General features: G+C 37.0%; 2 protein-coding genes and 1 long non-coding RNA gene across 7 annotated transcripts in view; 1 reads left to right on the plus strand and 2 right to left on the minus strand.

The window, feature by feature from the left end:
* Nucleotides 1-14,235, minus strand: LOC130904339 (plexin domain-containing protein 1-like). Of its 3 annotated transcripts, XM_057817044.1 has the most exons (14): nt 13,599-14,235; nt 5,859-5,950; nt 5,503-5,646; nt 3,644-3,713; nt 3,343-3,465; nt 2,817-2,935; nt 2,529-2,622; nt 2,251-2,346; nt 1,924-2,005; nt 1,785-1,845; nt 1,359-1,464; nt 1,022-1,179; nt 824-952; nt 1-60 (listed from the first exon to the last, which is right to left on the minus strand). In XM_057817044.1, the coding sequence occupies exons 1-13, from the start codon at nt 13,669-13,671 to the stop codon at nt 848-850; spliced, it is 1,323 nt and encodes a 440-aa protein (XP_057673027.1). In that variant the 5' UTR covers nt 13,672-14,235; the 3' UTR covers nt 1-60; nt 824-847. The 3 variants fall into 3 exon arrangements, with proteins under 3 accessions (XP_057673027.1, XP_057673026.1, XP_057673028.1); XM_057817043.1 differs by lacking the exon at nt 1-60 and having other exon boundaries at nt 84-952; XM_057817045.1 differs by lacking the exons at nt 1-60; nt 13,599-14,235 and adding an exon at nt 8,106-10,522 and having other exon boundaries at nt 84-952.
* Nucleotides 8,359-22,107, plus strand: part of LOC130904341 (uncharacterized) — a 21,059-nt gene continuing 7,310 nt past the window's right edge. Inside the window, exons 1-5 of one of the 3 annotated variants that reach the window (XR_009060835.1) lie at nt 8,359-9,623; nt 13,575-13,683; nt 13,765-13,813; nt 14,118-14,246; nt 19,066-19,177. This is a non-coding gene — a long non-coding RNA (uncharacterized LOC130904341). Of the gene's footprint in view, nt 9,624-13,574; nt 13,684-13,764; nt 13,814-14,117; nt 14,247-19,065; nt 19,178-22,107 lie in introns of those variants that run through there. The other 2 variants (XR_009060834.1, XR_009060836.1) reach the window with 2 other exon arrangements.
* On the minus strand, nt 14,835-19,894 carry cbx8a (chromobox homolog 8a (Pc class homolog, Drosophila)). Its single transcript, XM_057817046.1, has 5 exons — nt 19,738-19,894; nt 19,535-19,578; nt 19,097-19,162; nt 18,472-18,538; nt 14,835-18,274 (listed from the first exon to the last, which is right to left on the minus strand). Exons 1-5 carry the CDS (start codon nt 19,804-19,806, stop codon nt 17,627-17,629), a joined length of 894 nt encoding a protein of 297 aa, XP_057673029.1. The 5' UTR covers nt 19,807-19,894; the 3' UTR covers nt 14,835-17,626.

The raw sequence follows: 22,107 nt of genomic DNA on the forward strand, positions 1-22,107 counted from the left end.
TGTGACCATTGTGTGCATCCTTTATTTTCCATAAAGACAAATCACTGATGTTGCGCTTTCCTAAAAAGAAAAAAAAATCAGATTTTATACATGAACATAATTTTGTTAAAATTGTATTTATTTGTTGTTTCACAAACATTCACCTCTGCCCTCAGTCTAGCTTCAAATACTCTTTCCAATAGCTTCGTTGTGTGGCTCACCAGCTTTATTCCTATGTAGTTGCTTGTAGTTTGTAATTTGTTCTTAAACCTTTCAGCAACATTGGTCACTACGCTGGACAGCTTTTCAAAATTTGACACGCAAGACCTTCAACACTTTTTAGACCAACTTTTTTTGTAATTGATAATTAAAAAAAAATTTTTTTTTGACACTTAAGACCTTTAACCTCTTATAGGGCAAGTGACTTTTTATGTTAAAAAAAACTTAAATATTAGCATATACTATTATATTATTTTTCTAATTATTGATCATTATTGTATTTGTATATTATTTTTATTTTTTTTAATTATAAAAAACTGTATAAATTAATACAATGTCAATATAAACTAAATGACATTATAATGTATAAAATGAGTGCCCCGTAAGGGTTAAATAAATCATAATCCCTGCATAAAAAGAATAAATGTTTACACAAAATATCAGCAATTTCTATCACCTATCACCTTTAATCCAAGGCCTGTACCAAATCCAAACTTCTGTTAATCAACTGTAAAAATTATTGCAACCCTGGAAGTGAACCTTGGGGAACTCCCAACCCGTGCTTGTTTTGTAATTTGCCTGCTGCTGCATGGGGTTGGCTGGGAGGATAAGTCCATGTTCATACTTGTATTTCCTTCATGGTCCGGCCTCAACCACGCTGCTCCCCCTGCTGTTCTCCAAATTCTGTGTAGCCAGACTGCTGCTGTTGCTGTTGCTTGTGGAACTTTAAGGAGGGCCAGTAGCTCTTGTGTCGCTATGATGACAAAATATGCGAGGATGAAACAAAATGGCAGTAGAGGTGTGACAGGTGTGACATGCTCACCTGGATGAAGTAAAGCGGTGATGCGGAAGTGTGGTGGCAGTTGATGTACAGAGCCACAAGAAACAGAGCCAGGACTAAGACCAGAGCAGACGTGACACCCGCCAAGACTGCCGTGTTAGTCCGATTAACATTACTTCTAGGAATGTTCTGCTCTGCATCTGAATGCAAGACAGTTCTTTTAGATGAGGTAAAACTGAGGTTTGCTTTTCCACATACACATTTTAGAAAACAAATAAATAAAGATTGACATGGTTGCAGAAATTCAGACATAATGGATGGCCAGGTACTTTACTACTTTGAACAACTTTGTTCCCAATGAATAATCGATTGTCCTCACCGTCACCATTGCAGTCATTTTGTGACACAGATGAAGTCACATTATACATTTCCGTTGTGAAAGGACTGTCATCCTCACGGTAGTCATCACAATTTGTCCCTTTGTTCTGTTAATACGCACACAACAGCTATTAAATTCACCCAGAGGAAGAAGTTTATCAGAAATAATGCCAATATTGAGAGCCATTTGTTAAACAAAATATGATTGTGTTATTATGTTGTTTTAATTTTTTTGTAAAGTATGGCAATCTAAATACAGCAAATAGTTTTTTCTCAGTTTTTTAGAAAAAGATTTTCAAGAATTAAGATCAGGGAGTTGTTAGAAATTAACAAAGAATTAATCAATACTTTAAGATGAATGGGGAAAAACAGTAAAGAGCTTTTGGATGGCTATATAAAAAAAGAAAACAAAAAGAACATTCATTACCTCTCCTGCACAGCCAAAGTCCAACCATTCCTGCCTGTGTCGATCCATGCCATCCGAACACCTAAAAGACAGATGTCATGTGACAATCACAACTGTAATACATGAGTGAGTATATTGTACAGCAAGCTGATCAGCTCACCTCTGGAGTACGTTACACCAACTGCAGTCGGAAGTCTGATTGGACGAGATGCAGCTCTCGCAACTGTCATGTTGCAGGCAGGCTAAGAAATAGAAGTCAAGGTCAAAATTCACACAAGTAGATTTTTTTTTAGTGTTTAGCGACCTGTATGGTTCTTCTGCAAGTAATGTCATTGAGATCTGATTTTTTTTTAAATTTCAGTCTTGTTGTGCTTCTTGCTCAATGACAATATATAAATTCTGATTCTATTTACGAAATATATATATACCTGATGACGGAACTTGAATAAATCAAAACTGACTGATCAACCGACCAAATGTGTCTTACTAGGCAATGGTGTGAACTCCACCGCCGAGGAGCTTTTGATATCAACAAAGTCAATTTCAATCCGGTGGTATTCATATAATGTGTGCCTCTTGATACCTGTGAGTAAGAAAGACATCACCATTGTTGCCAATATGGCTGAAATATATGGAATATGGCAATATTTAGAATGCCATAATTCATTTAAAAAATTTAAGGCAACATAATAACATAATATTTTGTTTCACAAATGGCTCTCAAAATTGGAATTATTTCTGATAAAAGATGAGACCTATGCAAACCTGAATGGGAAAATGAAGTGGCTGCAAAGGCATCCGAGAGGCCAACTTTCACGGGGTGTTGAGCTGAGCCAATGTCACCGGGATAGAGTGGGACCTGGACAATACGCTCATTAGTATGAGAAGAACTCGTCAAAACTCAAAGAGATCTTTTCAGAAATTGAAAATATTTCCGTACTACCCAAGAAAATTAAAAAAATTCCATGCACAAAATATAAAAACATTCACTTGTTTAAAAATAAATGTCAATGCCTAAGTCCTCAATATCCTGCAATGACTCTTCCTTCTTACGTCTTTGTAACTGAAAGTGATGGTTCCTGTCTTGTAAAGTGCAGCCTGGAAGGTAAAGGTCCCTGCTGACTCATTGCCGAATAGTCGGACCCGCTCCCACTGGACCACAAACACCTCGCCTGAAGGAATCAAGGACAATAGTAAGCCCATCGTCCCAAAAAACCTAAACCAGTCTCTGGAAAGTTGGAAAAAATGAGCCCCTAACCAAAGTTTCACCCATCGACACGAAATTGGGTGGATTTGTCCATCATGACAGTGAGGGCACACAAAAAAGCTTTAAGAACACATGCCGATAAAGAACAGGATGTAGCCCATACAGTAAGTATATAATTTGAAGCAGCTATTTCAGGTGTTTTAAATCCTTTAAAGTTTTAGGATGAAACTGGGCGGTCATATTAAGTTAGATATTGCTTAATCTTTTAGTAAGAAATAATAAAAACACACGCACACACACACTCAAAGATGAAACCGGCATTGGCTGTCTTAAATCTTTGCCAGGTACAGTGAAATGTAGTCAAATGTATACCGTTATCCATGAACTGCACTGAAGACTCTTTGGAGTGGCTTGGGTCAAAATTAGCCATTAGTGGGGCGATGTACTGTGTGGAAGTCAGCAAGCGGTGGATGAGATCGCTGGTGAAGATAAAACCTAAAAAAGTAGTTCGTCATTTCAGTAGAGGTTGGATTCAGACTATGTATTCAGATTTGTATTTTTAGGACACATTTGATCTTAAGAATGTAAAAATGAAACAACACAGGAAGTTGTTGTTACCATTTTTGACAACTTTTGGCAAATGGTTTGAACACCTCTAAAATGGTCAACCTACCCCCCGTGGCAATGGTAACCTGCCTTAGGTAATGTCCATAAAAGGGGAAGTTGAATGATAGGGCCACTTTCTGCAACAGAAACATACTTTGAATATAATAATCACACACAATTGCTTAAATCTAATGACATCCACTGAAAGAAATAATTTTAAAAGTACCTAATTTGTGACAAAACATTGAAAAAAAAAACCTGTGAATTTTTACTCTCTTCTGAAAAGAATCAGCAAAGGCCAGGTTATCAGATGCTTCCAAAACATTCACCTGAGCAATCCTACTGTGTTTGTACCCCCACACAAACTAAAATCAACAAGGGTAATCTTTTCAGAAAAAATTCAGAAAAAAAAGAAGGCAAAATCCTCAATATTTTTTTAACTGCAAGTATACTTGTACAACACTGAAAGGATCACAGTTAGAAATATCAATACAGGTTTAACATTTATGATCATTTTTACATTTAAACCTTATTTGACTGTGATTGCATCATGAGAAACTTATTCATTGTTAATCTTTGAGGAAAATTAGTTTTTTAGACTACATTCCCAACTTCACCCCTTTTAGCAGCATTACACAAAACATTTGTGAGATACATGTCATCGCAAAATGTTTCATCCCAAGTCTGATGCAATTTTTGCATTGATTAGAAATAATGGAAGCAATGACAGGACTAAACCGTTTGGGATTAGGTCTCGCAGTTAGTGGGCGAGAAGTGAAAAAAGCTTCATTTTTATGACAGCGGAGGGGAAAAAATATGACTGAAAGTCACTAAAAAAAGGCTTTTAAGATTTTTATGCACTATTCAGGATCTGGATGGTGGAATAGAATTCCACTCAATTCACGTTGCAACAGTTTAGAAGGTAGTCAACGTTACAAAAAAAAAAAAAAAAAACAAGAACATCTCTTTCTTATGTTAAGGCAAATTACTTTGATTCTATTTCATTAAATAATCGCGAGTGAGTTACATTTAACTTAATCATGAGTTATAAAAAAAAAAGGCAATAATTTTCTTCCACACATTTTGAATGTATTGATTTGCAATTTGTTTTGTTTTCTTCAAATAAATGTGTAATTGATTTAATTCATTTTATATGTACATCTGATGTTTGAATTATAATTATGCTGTCATTAAAGGAAATTATTTTAACATATTTTGTCTCAGAGTGACCTGGCCTATCTGTCCATTTTAAAAATGTCGCCCTCGAGGCCAAATGTTTGCCTATCACTCTCTTAACAAAAAGAATCTTGCACTATCAATTGCTACATGTTCATCATGAATCAACACTTTCACTCCCCTGACAGTATGACTTCATGATCCACGCGGAATTCTTTGGCCTGCTTTTCTTGTGAAACTGTTTTGTGTCTCTCTAATGGCTGCACTGGTGAAAATACAAGAAAAATAGCTTTTTCAATCAGAGGGGATCATATTTTCAAACAGTATGGAAGACAAATAGTGTGCTCACAAAAAAGTGACTCTCGAGTTATGGTCTCTGGAGCTAAACCGTTGTGTAATGTCTGTATAAAAAAGCAACAACAACGAAAATGATTTGTGTTATGCAGCAAGAAGGACATTCTTGTAAGCAAAACTCATTATTCTGCGTGGATGTAAAAAAAAAAATTATCCAAATAATAGAGTAGATGGAACACAAAAAAATGTGTCAGTAAACCAATTTTAGATGTATAGAATGTATATTTCATCACCATAATTGATCCATTTTTTAAATTCACTGATTGCTCAGCATTCGGGGCAAAACATAAGTCTACTGTGTCTAACAATTTTTAGTGCACTTGCAAACTTCATAAGTTGTACGACACTTTGAGAATCACTTCTTTAGAATATGGTGTTTTTAAGTGTGAGACTCACAGCAGCCTGCTGGTAGGAATTGGACAAAATGCCATGCACTCGGACCTGGCCGTTCCCGAGATCACTCATATCCACCCACAGCTCATGTGCTCTCGGATCCTCGGGACCCAAGCAACGCCAGATGTAATACTTGCTTTTGTCCTCCTAACAAAACAAAAACCTGGCATGAAATTGTGATCTACTGCAGGACAATGTGCCTTTCAATATTAGACTGTATTTAACTCTAATTCAAACAAATTGTGTTGATACTTCAGAATCTGTTATTGATGCAATGCCAAGTGAATAGATGGCTAGTATCACATTCTAAATATCAGTACATTTTTACATTTTTGTGTTTTATTTTTTTTTACACTCACCACCACAGTAGTAATGTTCTTTGTCAGGGTGTCTATGGATAGTCCTCTGCGTGTCCTGGTATGTTCCTCTGAGATCACATTGTAGCCATCCTCTGTCCAAAGCATACATTAAGTAGGTTATTTTAGTTGTACTATATACACAAAGAAATCCTGCAGACAATCCTGTTACTAATGGCAGCAAACAGACATTTTATGGCTGTATTTGAAGCATGCCGCAGTCCAGAAGTACGTCTCACACACTAATGGTTAGTTTCTAGATGATGCAGGAGATTAATTTTAGCACGAATACAGTGTGGAAACCACATGCTGGGGCGAGAACCTACAAACATTTTGAGCTTTGCATGACCTCAGAAGTAGACTAAATACTAACATACCCCCCCCCCCAAAAAAAAAAAAAAAAAACAAATCTAGACAATACAGTAGAGTCCGTACAACCTTATAATTGTGACTCATTTTCAATTAAAAAAACACAATAAAAATCATTACATAAATGAAATTCCTTTAACATGTTTCATAGCAAACAACTTTGTTAAATGTATAAAATAAGATGCAACAATGTGATGGTGTAGACATACAAGTATATATATGATGTTACATAATTCCACCCTAAGACATAAGTTTAATAGGTTTATATAGTTACATAATTGTTATTAAAAAAATATATATATATATATATAAGTTGCGGGAAAGTAAGGTATGATTTTGTGATATCATCATGTCCTACAAATTACAACAATGATTAATGCTAAACCGTTTTAAAATTAGAAGTCAACTGGGAAAAAGTACCAATTGTTCATTTTGTTAACTCAGTCTCATTGACGATGATAGCCGTCCAAACATGTGGCTCTTTTCATCCTTCTGTTGTGAATTTAAATTACTTTGTCACTGGTAGACGTACAATCCATTTGAACAGGGAGGGCTCGCAGCGGATGAATATTCGTTCATTCACCAGCCCTTCCAGTTCAAATAGATTGGATGTCTATATCCGTCAATGAACCCACTGTGTTAAGAATAACTATTGATACTTGTCACAGATAATAAAATAGATTAAAAATGGATTTTTAAAATTACAATTACCTCAAGTTTGCCAATGAAATAAAAAACAAACAAAACAAACAAAAAACAAACAAACAAACAAACAAAAAACGCAACTTGTTTGAGTCAAATTAAATGATGTGCAGGCCCTTAAATGGGCTGATTTATAATAATAATTAAAAAAAAAAAAAAAAAAAAAAATATATATATATATATATATACAGTACATATATACAGTATGGATGTATATATATATAGTTCGGTTGTTTTTTATTGTAGTATTATTTATTATTCTTTATATATATTTATTATTTCAGTTATTTTTTAAACTTCAAAAATCCAATTTCCAACAGACTGATCTGCTTTGCATTGTAACGAGTTTTATGCAGATGTTGTCAATAGTAATCTCAATTTATTTATTTATTTATTAAAATATATATATTAACAACAACATGAAATACAGAAGAACAATCAACAATAGAAACCAAAAAACAAAATAAAACAAACACAAACATGCCAGGGGGTATAAACAGTCCAAACATGGCACATCAGAGAAGAAAAAACAAAACAAAACAATGAATAATACTGCAAGCAATTATACACAAAAAATTTTTAACTCCTCACAAATATTAATGTTTTTTCTGCTTTCATATTTGATTTGATTTTTTTAAAAACATTTTTATGTAACATACAGTTTCATTATAAAAGTGAGAAAAAGATGGTAACAGCTTGCTAAATTTGTATTTGCGGAGGTAGAATTTTGATTACAAAATCAGTAGATTAATAATAAAAATATGTTCGAGTTTTTTATAGAGTAATCTCGATTTACTTTTTTTTAAAAACCAAAATGAACAATCAACACAAACAATAACAACAACAAAAATAAACAAAACTAACACAAATATGCCAGGGGGTAAAAATACACCACGCAAAGTACATTCGAAACAAAAAAATAAACACTGCTGAAAGTAATCTCAATTTCCAACCACTTCCGGGTGAATGCGGATGACGTCACAAACACGCATCCCTATAAATACTTGCTCCGAGCACTATCGTATTTGCGGAGTGTGTAAACTAACCCTAAATATGTCGTGCCTCCTGTACTAAACGTTTTCTGTTTTCGTTCTCTGGCTTTCAGCGAACTATGGGAGGCTGCCCAGGAAATGATTGAAAGCCAAAATTAGAAGATGAAAAAAGTCCGGAGATACGCACCTCCGCCACGTTCAGGTCCCGGAGGGAAAGCACCCCGAATGCATGCCGTGGTCAGCCAGGCTGCCGCGAAGAGTTCGTCTCTGCTGCTGGGGTGGTTTTATGCCGGGGATAAGTGTTGGCGACTGAACAGATTAAACTGAGCGGGGGCGAGACAGCCGAACCCTTCAATGGTCCGGTCTGGAGCCTAAGCTCAAACATTTATACGTATAAACTTTGCAACAAAAGCATGCGGGGTAGGTGCCTGGCCAACTTCTGTAGCTTGTTGTTGTTAGCTCCTGGAGGCTAGCATTGTATTGTTAATGTGGCATATTTTGCCATTCTCCACCATTTTAACGCTTTGTTTCAAATTACACTCACCAGCTTTTGGGTTTCACAATTAGTCAACATATTTTTTCCTTGAATAAGGCAATTTATTTGAATTTCGGCAGTGGCCAAAATCTTTTTTTTTTTTTTGTTTTTTTTTTGTTTTTTTTTTTTTGTTTGTTTTTTAAGCACATTGCCGACGACGGCCATCTTGAAATGTGTTGTTACAATGGTTCATGGAAGGATAAAAGGAAAAAGAAATCGCGTTATTGGAACTTGTCAGTCGAATGATGTTTTTTGTTACTTTTTATGTCACAATCTCGAGCGTGTCCCCCACAAGAATGTTTTTAAAAAGTAATATATGACCATAAAACAACAAATTAAAATGGCAATTTCAGAATTAAATTAGTATCCCACAACAGAATGATTCTTGCTTAATGATCCTGAAACCAATTATTTACTTAAGAGAATGTCTAGTGGTTTTGCACTTATTGCAATTCTTGCATATTTTCCTTCCTCCAAAAGTACCATTTGCACATAAGAAAACAGGAAATGAACACACTAGAGCCCAAAATTATAGTTTGTGTGCATTCCTATTGAGTAGGATAGACTGTTACCCATTTATATTAAAATGTGATCAATTCCCTAATGCAGGGGTCTCCAAACTGGTCCTCGAGGGCTGCTGTGGGTCCTGGTTTTTGTTCATACCGATCAAGCACAGCCCTTTTAACCAATGTGGTTTTTACTGAAATAAGCAGCACCTGACTGCAATCAACTGATTACACTTATAAACACCAGATTTGTGAAAAGGTGTGGTCTTGTTTTGTTGGAGGTGAAATCCTGCACCCACTGCGGCCCTATGTGAAATAGTATGGAGACCACTGCCCTAATGGGTTGATTTTAGCAGCAGAACTGTCATTGTATAGCAGCGGTAACGAACTCTGGTCCTCGAAAGCCCCTGCCCAGCTTGTTGTCCATGTCTCCCTCCTTTAACACACATGAATCTAATGATCTGCTCATCGGCAAGCTCTGCAGGAGCCACATAGCGATCCGGATTTTTTGGTTCTGCTGGAGGAGGAAAACAAGCTGGATTTGGTCTCTCGAGGACCGGAGTTGAATACCCCTGGACTGGTGTATAGTTTCCAGCTCGTAATTCACAATAAATGTGTAGCTGCTAAGCATGGATCCACCTCGTTATGGCATCTACTGTATGAGGTAAGTGTGTGCAGATGCATAAAAAAACTGGGTGTGGTGCACAGTTTTAGTCATTTGATTAAGTATCATCAATACTATACAGTACATTTACTGTAATGCAAACATCAGGAGCAGTTGAGAATATTTGTCATGACAAAAACGGTTCAATAAAATGCATTATACACACGAAGACCTTCTGATATTAAATTAAGCAGATTAGAAGTCGTGTTTTGCTATTTCAACTTTGTTGTACTGTAACCAATTTTAATTGAAAAGTTAAACATCCACAAAACCTTTAAATTCTGATAACTTGTAGGTTAGCCCTTTAGGCCTTGCTGGCATTATCGCCACTTGATGCCTGAAATAAACAGGGTGATTTTTGCTCCGGCCATCCTTGTTGAGCCTGGGCTCAGGCCAGGCATGTACTCTCTCTCTAGTGGGAGGGCCTTGTTGGGATGATGTGGTCGGATAGTGGCTTCTCCAAAAAGAAGTGCCAGAAGTCGGTTGTTCATCCTGAACATCTGTGCTATCGTTTAAAATGATGCTAACGCCACATGATCCTTAACCTCAAGTGTTTAAAATGAAAAAATAGTAAAACTATGTAATGCGCTTAAAGTAAATTTAGAACTTGGTTTCCTCCTGCTGACGCGCAGAGAACATTTGCACCAAATGTAGATACCACAGAGGTGACCTGTACCCTGAGGAAAATCAAATTTTATGACATTTTGGTTATAGTACTTTGTTGTACAGTCTTAGCTGTATACGGATAAAATTGCATCTCACAACTACGGTGCCTTAAGGTATGGGTTAATTTATTCCCTTACCATGCCCCTATCCAGGGACGTCACTAGGTTTTCAGAACAAGGGGGGCTTAGCCCCAAGCACATGCACAGGATGTAAGAGAACGTAGCGTACAAGCACAAAACTTCACAAACGGGTAATAAAGATTCTTATCATTATATATATATTACATTCTATAACATCTTTCACATCAAAGTTTTCTATCAACTGATTGAATTGATGTATATACCCCCCCCCCCCCAAAAAAAACAGGTCACACTTTTTACTTTAAAAAAAAAAAAAAAAAATCACCTATTAAGGAGTGTAACAGTACAAACTTTAACTTTCAAGAAACAAAACCTTGTTTTTCCTGTTGTACTGAACCCACACCGAACCGTGAACCCTGTACCGAGGTATGTACTGAACCGTGACTTCTGTATATCGTCTCACACCTACTATATATATCGATATATTTTTCAATATGCAGTTGAGTCTCGGAATCTCCTGCCTTTCTTGTCTTTGCTCGTTTTTTTATTTTATCTATTTTTTTAACATGGATGGATATTCAAGAAAAGGTTAGGGCAAGTGACTTTTTGGTGTAATATCTATAGTCAATATTATATTGTAGCATCTAAAAGGAAATGCTAACTTCGTGATGATAATGCACTCTCAGCTGGAAAACGGCTCATTATTTTCAATTAATTGTACTTACTCGGACACAATGAACTGCATGTAAAAAAAGAAAGTTGCCCAGAATTTAAGATGGCGCGTGCCACGCTAATGCTAACGAGAATGCTAATGCTATGCTAAAGCTCGAAGCTAGATCACGTCTGCAACGCCGTCACCACTCTTTCTTCGCGTTTCATGCAACCAAATTGTAGAAATGTGCCCCTTCACATCCGCAGTAACAGTAATGGCAACGGCGTTGCAAAGATTGGAAAAGTAATTAATTAGATTACTCACTACTGGGGGAAAAAATGCAGTTAGAGTGAGGGAAAACTGACAGAATTATGTCATATATATCATTTAAGTTCATAATAGGTTATGATTATTGATTTAAACCAATATTCTGGCAACTTCATAGTGATTATGTCAACATTTTTTTAAAAAGGTTCTTTTTTAAATTTATTTTTATAAAACGACATCAAATTATTAAGGGAGGCTTGAGAGTATTTTAGGGGGGCTGAAGCCCCTGTCAAGTAGGCCTAACGACGCCACTGCTCCTACAACAAAACAACCTATTTCCCCATGTAAATGAATTGAAAGGCAATTGATCAGTTCTGCTGTAGATATTTGCAGAGCTGAACTGGGGGGAAAATGTCTTCAGCAAAGACTCCCAGTTGTTTGGCACCGGAGCTTCCACTTTGTGCCTGTTTCAGAACATTGATAAAATATCTTGTCTATGGATTTTGGCTTGAGTATGAACTTTCAATGCCATAAGAATTCATAACATGGCCTAAAGGGAGCAGCTCTGTTACGGGATGAAGTTCAGCAATGTTCTGATTTCAGAACTCTAAACATCACTCCTCAGGCCCCAATGAAACTAAATCTCATAGAGAGGGTGTGATGTCAGAATTCTGATAACAAAAAATGAATCATAGTATGGCATGCTGAGCCAAATGCACTTCCAATAATAGTACTGTCCTTTATCATCTAGTGCGGATATAGTAGTAACCTGACATTGTATGAGTTTAATTTCTTCAATGTGACCCTTCACGTAACTCATATATAACACCCATACTGTATCCAGACGATCTTTTCCTAAATTAATATAAGTTTCAATAATTTGTTCAACATAGGAAAAAAATGCAACATGTTTTTAAATGAGAAAACTTGTGTCCACAGTATTTTTGCATTTTAGCAGTAGCCGAATAATAGTTTCAGAATTTCATGCGACTCGATGCATCTTTTGTTAGCTGCATGTATTGACCACCAGGAGCCAGTATAATGCAAAGAGCAATGGTACAAGTAAGCATACTGTAGATTTGATGATAAAATAGACAATGCTCGATGCATTAGGAGCCGCAGTAATATTAGTTGATTTTTATTTTTATTTATTTTTGTATTAGGAACACATTCCTGTCAGTACAAGCTGGTTTTTGTGTATGCGTACCAACAGTTTGTAACTTGAAGCTCTATTGGGGCTCCTGTTGTCAAACTAAAGATTAAACAAAAGAACCACTGCACTGTAACTCTTTGCATTATTCCCAATGGGAAATTTAATTGTAATCCAGTTTGGAAGTTAATCTGTTAGTAGTGAAATGTTATGGTAAATTTCAGGCTCAATTGCATGCCGCGTGAAGTCAACATGAACTTTTACATAAGATGAAGTCCAACTAAAGTATTCCGTCTGGATCAGCTTCAATGTTTTCGTAGACGAAAATGTCTCTTGGAGGCTAATCAGTCATTAGAGGAGGAACAGTTCACTTTTGTTCATTTTGGCTTGCATCTACAGAGAGGACTCTCAAGTAATCCAATTTGTTAGCAATTGTAAAAGACAGACCAGATAAGAGTTAAAGAAATAGACACTTTAGAAATGACATCTCAAGTGTTTCTTTTTTGTTGGATGCCTTTGTGTTATTTTGCTTGCAATCGCCTTAACTACATGTGTCCTCTGTCCAAAAAAGTGAATAACATGAGTCCAAATCTAATTTTAAACCAGGCAGTTTGGTGGCTTGCATGCTGCTGGAATGTTAAGTTTTGCACTAAAAGTTGAACTTCAGCATTGAGCATCATTTTAAAATAGCAGTAGAATGCACAAACCCATGCAGCAAAGTCAAGGTTAGTGTTGTTTTTGTATTATTTCTACTTCTTAATATTACTGTGAATAACTTGGGAGATTGATTCTTGAAACATTTTTTGATTAGTAAAGGAAGATTTCAGTGTCAGGCAGCTTGAAATGGATGAGTTTTACTTCTATTTCATGTAATTTGACATTCAACGGCAACATAACAAAAGCATTAAAAGTGTTTTATATAGTGTGTTTACTTCCTTTTTTTTCTTTCTTCTTTTTTTCTTTTCTTAAACCTGTCCTGTTCAGCTGTTTGACACAGAGAATGGAAGTCTAAGTGCCCTGATAGTGTGTTTACTTCTTAATACAGGAATGGTTCGCTTAATATGACACCTGTATCAATTCATAATATGTTCACAGATGAAAACTTGCACTAAATTTGATCTTTTCATTATAAAAAGTGCAGTGTCACTGCATATCCTCACCTGTAGATGAGACCTCCGCCAAGGCCTTTTGGGACAGGCAGAGCAAGAACATCACCACATGTAGAATCATCATCGGACAATAGCGGTACTATGTTGACCAACTTCTTCTTCCTGCCTTCACTGACTGACTCAATTTTCAACTTGCTCCATGCACCACCCTTTGCAGCTCTACACTCCTCCCCAGGGCTGATCATCCATCGGCACAGCAATAAGATGTAAAGGCTAAATTCTATTCACAAAATCTGTTGTTTGGATTTCAATGAACAAGAGAATCATTGCAATAATGTGTCATGATTTAAAATAATAATTCCAGGGTTTGAGGTTTCATTGTCTGGGAAAAGAATGATATTGAAAATATAATTTAAATAGAAAGTCATGACTACTTTTAGTTACAATCCATTAATTATCTTAACCGTTTATTCTCATTTGTGTTTGCTCTTGCAGGAGAAGGTGGTGTGGTCGCCAGTTATTTCGATAATTTGGAATGTTCCATTTATTTAGCATGCATGTTTAATGCAGAACCACTTGGAGAAAACCAATGCAGGCTTGTGTTTGCAGCTTCATCTAGTGGCCAGATGACAAAACATCAGCTTCACGTGCAAACACACAAAATGGAGGCGATGACGGGAGCACCTGCAAATATGTCCAGTAAGTTTATACCTTTACGTGTTTTTTTTTGTGGATTGCACAGTTTTGTATTTTTTATTATGTTTATGTGTGTGATTGTTTGAATGAATAATAATATTTTTTTAAAAAGTGTATAACTTTACAATATTTATTTAGTCATTTACTGGCATTTGAACTTGGCTGGCTGCCAGTGAAGATCACGTTTCAGTGCCACTGACGGCTACAGACGGCAGATTTATTTGGACGGCGTTTTAATAAAAACATTTAGAAAGTTTAATCATCTATCCAATTATTTACCAGTTGCATATCGTTTAGATGTGTTACATTAACATACGATTCTATTATTTACAAAATAAGGAAAATGAATTAACTTTAATGCATTCATAGAACATACTGTTAGTTTTGTCTTTTTTAGAACATAAATTCGTTTCATTTGAAATCATGTGATGAACAAAAGGCAAAAAAATATATTTGGATTCACCCTCAGCCTCCCATATTTTTTTTTTTTAACTAGGGCATGCTTTTAAGGACATTATTATTATTTTCTTGCGTAGAAATGATGGGGTGGCGGTTGTAATGGTGGATTTTGCTTGTGTACGCGAATATAACACAGGAAAGCATCTTTTCATGTGCACGTTTAGAGTTTTATTCCAAACACTTCAACAAAACCTCATTTTAAACATGAATACTGCAGCTCTGCACGCACGGGAATAAATAGAAAAGGATATTTTTTGAATTTTTAAAGGAACCTAAAAAGCCAACCATAGTTTAGCTCAAGGTTGCCTTGATTATTTCTGCTGACAAACGTAAATTATTTTTAATTATGTGACACGTGAAATGCTTGAAACACACACAGTGAGGCTACCAAATTCAAGTCCAACTAAAAAACATTAAGTGGCTTAAGTCGTATTGACGTCACAGCAGCAGCTAAAACAATCTTTCAGGAATTCGCTTTTAACTTACAAAGCACCATTGACGAAAATAGACGTCCAATCCATTTGAACTGGAAAGGCTGGCAGCGAGTCTCCAGGTGAAATTGGACAGGATGTCAATCACCGTCAGTGGCAGTGAATTAGTTAAAAATTAAATACTGATGGGCGAGAACTCTTTATAAAAATATATATATATTAGCATAATGACAGTAGCTTCATCGTTAGTAGCTTTGCCAATTGGCCACAACATTATGTGCACCTGCTCAATACAATATCATGGCATAGACTTCACTATCAGTTGACGGGACACGGGCCGATCTGTAGGAGGCCTAGTTTCAAAAACTTAAAATTTAAATATTTTCAAAACCAAAGCCGCAAGAGACCTAAAACAAAAACAGGCACCTCCCATAGGCATATATGAATCTCCATGAGCAGCGACACCAAAAAATTCAAAGTCGTTCCCAAATAAAATACCGATTAACTATTTTTTATACATGTATAACAAAACTTAAAATGGCTATAAAATATTTCAAATTTTATGCTAGATGCACGAAATCACACAATGCAGAGATGATTACCTATATTTTCAGGATCAATAGCAATATTTAACATATCATATAAGTGTTTGCCCAAAATAGCAACTTAATCTTTTTTTATTTAGTGTAAGTTTTCAACAGCTAATAAATCACTCACTTTTCACATCAGCAACTTAATACTTGAGGAAAGCATGCAGACTTATCTTAATTTTACTCAACAAAAGCAAAATTTGCATTTTTCTTTATACAATCCCAAGTTATTTAGGTTGAATTCCGAGGCACGTGTTGCCAGCTATCTGGCCCTTGCCGTTGTTAGATTGAAATGTTACATAAAATATAACCCGGAGAAGGCGATTTCTTTTTGTATGGAGGCAGAAATGTCTAAATTACTACTTTTTTGCCCAAAAATAAGCAGTTGGCCAAAAATTACCTGATCATTTGAATATAAATTTATGCTACTGTTTATGGATACAACTTTGTGGCCATCACAAAACAAAGACCTTTTTAAGTTGAAAATTCTTGCAAAGAAATGCGTACATCAACGTGATTTCTATAGATATGAACATAGAACAGTCTAGATCAGTGGTTCTTAACCTCGGTTCCATCGAACCCCAGGGGTTCGGTGAGTAAGTCTAAGGGGTTTGGCAAAGGTATAGAAAAGTAGAGCCCTATTTTCGTATGCTGATTAAATCTAGGCAAAGTGGCTTTTTTGACCAGTTTTTTTTTGCTCCCAATTTACAGGCTTAATCCATTAACTTTAACTGCTAGTCCTCGATCTGATAGGAGGAGGAACTGGTTTGCTCAGTGGAAGGTTGACTCACACTTGGTATGAGGGAATACAGTAGACCTATGGGCAGCGTGATCTCAAATTGTGACATGTTTATAAAATATGCTGTCAAAATGAGAAGAATTTTGAACAGGAGTTTGCTAAATTATTAGCTTGCGATCTTAGATATATTGGTTTTGAATGTGAAAAAAATTGCTTTATTATCAAATTCCGAAGGGTTCAGTGAATCCACATGTAAAACTTGTTGGGTTCGGGACCTTTAGCAAGGTTAAGAACCACTGGTCTAGATTCTTGGTTAAAAAGCAAAAAAACGGGTAGTTATCATTCATTTTACGTAAATATTTTGACCCAAAATTACGCTATTGTGTTATCCAATGTGTTGGCGGCTGTCACAAAGTAAAGAGCTTTTTAAGTTAAGTGCATGCATGGGGCTCTTTTATATAATAATTACCTTGAATCCTCGACCAAATCACTCTTGAGACAATCCTGCCTGCTTGTACACAGTAAAACATTCGTCCAATTTCCAGCTAAATCCGGCGTTTGAACGCAGTGTGTGTTTGAGTTTATCACAGTAAAAGTCAACTCAGCTCTGTTTGGGTCGGCCCCCAACGATAGTGAAGTCTATGATCATGGACAAGGTGGGCAAAAAAAAAAATAAAATTGGAGAATCTGAAAGGAGGGAAGCTAGTGCTCAGGCCAAAGCCACGGAGAATACAAAAATACAGCTTTGGCGCCATCTGGTGTCTTTTAAAGACAATTACAAATCTTTGACCAACTTTTTGCACCCCTTGGAGCGTCCAGTATGTTGAGTTTTAACAGATTGATTACCTCATTAGCATATGAACTATATTGGCAAAAGGATATAGTAGAATGATGACAATGTCATCCCAGTTGTGGCGTCGCGCATGTGTGCCTAACAAAGAGATCCACGCGACAACAGCACGTGCCAAAAAAGTTCTAGGACCTGCGTGATTTCAATCCAAACTACACTTTTCCCCTTTAAGGCTCAGTGGCACCTTGAGATGCGAGTTTTGACTTATTCCAGAACTGAAAAGCCTCGCATTTCAAATGATCATTCCACTTTGAAAATCAGCAACACGAGCGAATGCTGGATCTTTCCTGACGCAGCTCGTCCATGCCCCCCACTCATCTTTTTCCTCTAAAGAAGCCTTTGTCGGTGTAGTTTTCTCTGACTGTGACGGTGAGAAGGTTCATGGTGACGTCAGTTACCGTCACCGTGTCCATGTTGCTGAAATGTGGGGTCCACGAGGAGCCGGGAGGCGTGGGGGGACACACCACCCCGAGGTCTTCTCCTGTGGCTATCGGCAGCTCAATCCGCTTGTCGTGGTGCTTCAGAACGGCTAGGTAGTGAGTTCTGCTTCTTCGGTCGCTTTCGGACTTGGGTGTAATGGTGGTCTCCTCCTGGAACCTTTTGGTTAACTGGATCAGGTCAGAAGTTGCCCTGTCGTGAGTTAAGCGTCTGGACATTTTGGGGGCCGGTTCCGCATCTTCCTCCTCAACCCGGTTGTAATGCGGACGCAATTTTGGTTTTCGTCCTCTCTTTTTGGGACCCGGTTCTTGATAAGAACTCGCCATGGGTCGGGACCTCCGTTCCAGTTCTAGCGCTTGGCCAGCAACGCTCTCCCCTCTGTTGACGGCGCTTGGAGGAAAGATAGTGGGCACCACAGCACGCAGACCCTCCCGGGCCCTTGGAGTCGCGACGGGCTCTGGGACTGGATAGGAAACCTGGACTGGTTCTTGTCGAAATTCATATGTTTTCTCTCTGGCCTTGGCCTGTGTAAGAATGATAAAGAATTAGGATGGTTTGGCAGTGGCTTATATATTTCGGTGCCATAGATGGCGATTGATGTTCAATTCATTTGAACAGGCAGTGGTCCAAATGGAATGGACGTCTATCACCGCCAATGGCAGCCATTTTTAGTTAGTTTGGTTTGATCACACATTGTGTGTTCATGGTCGAATTTACCAACCTTCAAGAGAAACGTCTCAGGTTTGGGTCCTCGCTTTTTGGGCCCGAAAAGCTCTCTCTCGCGTTCCCTTTTGAATGAAATAAAAAAACAAAAAAAACAGTACATAGAAATAATTATTTGCGGCATTGCTCCAGGTCATTCTGTACAGTAGGTCGGTCTGTCTTTCGGGGTCTGTGAGCCTGTTCGTTGGGGTATGAGGCTATCTGCTGATGCGTTTCTTGCCTGTCTGTCGGGGTCTGTCCGCATCTCAGATTCACATTTACAAAATAAAAACATGCTTTAATTTGTAAACATGTTAGAAAGTGTAAGAACAATTTATACCTATAGTATTTTGTAAGAATATTTGAGGAAGACTGTTTTGCTGAATTCCGGCTTTTTGAAATATGTTTGCAGCGGGATATAAATAAAAGTAGCTTGAGCAAAGATCTCTGCTGTACTCCATAGTAAAAAAAAGATTTATGAGAGGTCAGGTTTATGTGTAATATCATATTTAGTTTTTAATACTTAGCTGCGTTGCTGTTTCTGTCCGTGTAGCACTTTTATTTCTTACTGTTTTGGAAACCCAAAGTCTGATCTCCATTTTTTGTTTTAAAGGTAAGATCCTTTAATGCAGGTTTGGGCTCACCTCTCTTCAAATGCTGCCAGGAGGCGCTCATCCAAAATGTTCTCTTCTGGTTCCCATGTGCTGTACCTGCAACAAAGACAGGCATGTTTGACACAAGAAACACAATCTCAGCAGAAACAAATATGATATATTAACTCATTCAGTGCCATTGGCAGTGATAAACGTTAAACCCATTTTAACAGTCCAAATGAATTGGAGTAAAGAAAGAAAAAAAAAAAAAAAAAATATATATATATATATATATATATATATATATATATATATATATATATATATATATATATATATATATATATATATATATATATACATTCTGATGGTGTTCGTCAGCCTAGAATTTATGTTTATGCATTCCTGCTTATAGCCACTAGACGTCGTTGCATACCCCTTAAGCTTACGTCTTGCCTTGGAGAGAATTGTGTACTGTACTGTACTCACTTGTGAGACCAGCCCTTCCATTTCACCAGATATTCCCAACGACCCTGCAAACGACACACAAGCAAGCTCACACGATCGGGTTAAGGGTTCCATCGCGTTCGTGCGTGTCGTAGTTTCACAAATACAGGCTTGCGTAACAGGCGGTATAAAAAAAAAAGTACGGAGGGCCCAGATATGAAAAAGAAAGAGAAGCAACACCGTACCCGTCTGATCCGTCGCTTGATGATGGACTCCGCCGCGAAGACGCTTTCTCCGACGGCAGAAAGCTCCATGGCTTCCCCTGCCCTGCGCTCTTAATCGCGGCCGAAACCCCGCGTCTTCCTCGGGCTGTTTAATTCCGCACATCCCATAATACGCGATCTGGCGTGGAGGGGTGGGGGGTTGACGTGGTGACGTAACGTGCTGTTGCCAGGCAGCGTGTTCGGTGGAGCCCGATTGGCCGGCTTGTTGCCACAGGCGACGGGGGGCGGAGGCCCGCTTCTGCGGAGCCCGCTGGAATGTGTGCGAGCGGCGGACTCATTGGCTCGTGGCACCCGAGAGCCTGACTGTCCCACCTGGCCCGATTTGGAACGCAGGAATACCAAAGATGTATCTTTAATTCACTCATAAATATACTCCCCGTTCATTGGAAAATGCCAGTTTGAGAGTTGGATCTGAATAATTGATCGTTTACAATAAAAAAACATCCTGCACTGTCTTTGCGTGCCTTTATGGCACGATTTTATGGCTTTTCAGGTTTGGCTATGGGGTACTTTTATGTATGTATAAACACATTTTATTATAAATTTATGAGAAATAATTTTTTAAAAAATATATATTTTTTAAAAAATTTCTTATCAGCATGTGTCCCGTTATTAAGTTTGGTAAAATGGCGACAATCAGTTGCACAAATGTTGCGTTTAACAGGAAAAAAACGTAACAAAAATATGTTAAATAAACATTTTATTAGAATGCCCTTTTAATGAATTTTATCTGTTTGTTAATATCAAACTCATGTACAATATTATGTTTTATCCGCGCGCATGCGAGCTCTTAAATGCTCATCAGCTTGCGACATTTCAGAAGCAATTTAAATCCAGATAGTTACAGTTAAATAATATCGCACCTTTAAAAATGCACAAACCAGTCATAAACTCCCCTTAATTAATTTCACATTAAATGTAAGCATTACATAATATCTTTTCCATATGAACTGGTCACTAAAAATTAATTAATCATTTAAGAAATAGTTTTTAACTGAATGTCTCGTTAACTAGTTAAAATAAGTTTGTATTTTACAACATATTGGTATGCTGTCACGAATGCATTAAAGCAGTAATATTCTCGCAGCCCTAAACGAGATTTAACGTGACGCTTAATATCATAAATATGATTTGTACTTTTAACTCATAATAGTAAAATATTCTAAGAATAGTATTTCTACCACTGAAAATAGTTCCTTTCAAATGTATTTTTCTTCAAAATAATTTAAGATATTTACGACTTAACTGCCTGAAGTTAAAACGAATGCTCATTTATTATAAGGTATTTTTATTTTGTTATTACGTCAAACGTTTTCTATGATGCTTAAAAAATAATTTTGATGAAGTGGCAAAATATATTACGTCAAACGTTTTCTATTATGCTTAAAAATCATTTTTATGTTAAAGGGCAAGTGTTGTAAGTGTCGTGTCAATTCAGTCTAGTTCTGGATTCCTCTTTTTTCATGTAAAACATGCGGGCAGCGTGTCCATTCATTTTCATCCCTCAACGGCCTTATTATCGTTCTGTCGACTTTTATTTTTTTCATAATGAGGCAATAAAATGTCCTTTTAAAAATCAAAAGTAAACTATAATAACCACATTACTGTTTTTTTTTTTCGTTGTAATTTCAATTTCTAAGCATCACAAGTACACATCATTGCCATTTATGAACAATTTCGTGGATGCTGAGCAAGAGGATGAGAGGAAATTGGCGACCTGCGAGGAGCCGCAGTGGCGTCTGAAGAAGCAACGAAGCCCTCCCAAAAAAAAAAAAGAAAAAAAAAAAAAAATGAAAAAGAGATGGCGCGCCATTGGCTGCGTGGTTTCTGGGCAACAATACTGCCTGGTTGTATGAGGCGACATTTGCTTTTTCTATATGAAAGGAAAGCCAGCGTATCGTTGCGGGATATCTCACATAAAAAAGGGAAATTTTGATCTTGTGAGGAACATCTACTATAGTCTTGCTATAATATTTTATGTGGAGTTTCCAGCCTGTATAGCCTTTGTTAACGTGTCTCTCATTATTACATGAAGACTAAGAATTTATAACGTGATTTAAAAAATGTTTTACATTGAAAATGTTCTGTTTGTGCGTACATTTTGACGTTGGCCTATACCCAGCTTGAGACTCATCATGTATCTGCGCTTTCAAATGAGGCCCAAAATGCGTTGAAAGTTGGTCTCAATTCAAAAGCGGAATGTGAAACTTCACACTTGCTCTATAAATATGTCGTCCCTTTGCAGTTTGACCACCACACGCACACAAGCACACGCACGAGGATGGTCACATGACCGAGAGAATAAAGTAGAAGATAAGAACGCGTGACCTG

Source organism: Corythoichthys intestinalis, chromosome 16, assembly GCF_030265065.1.
Source record: "Corythoichthys intestinalis isolate RoL2023-P3 chromosome 16, ASM3026506v1, whole genome shotgun sequence".
Lineage (NCBI taxonomy): Eukaryota > Metazoa > Chordata > Actinopteri > Syngnathiformes > Syngnathidae > Corythoichthys > Corythoichthys intestinalis.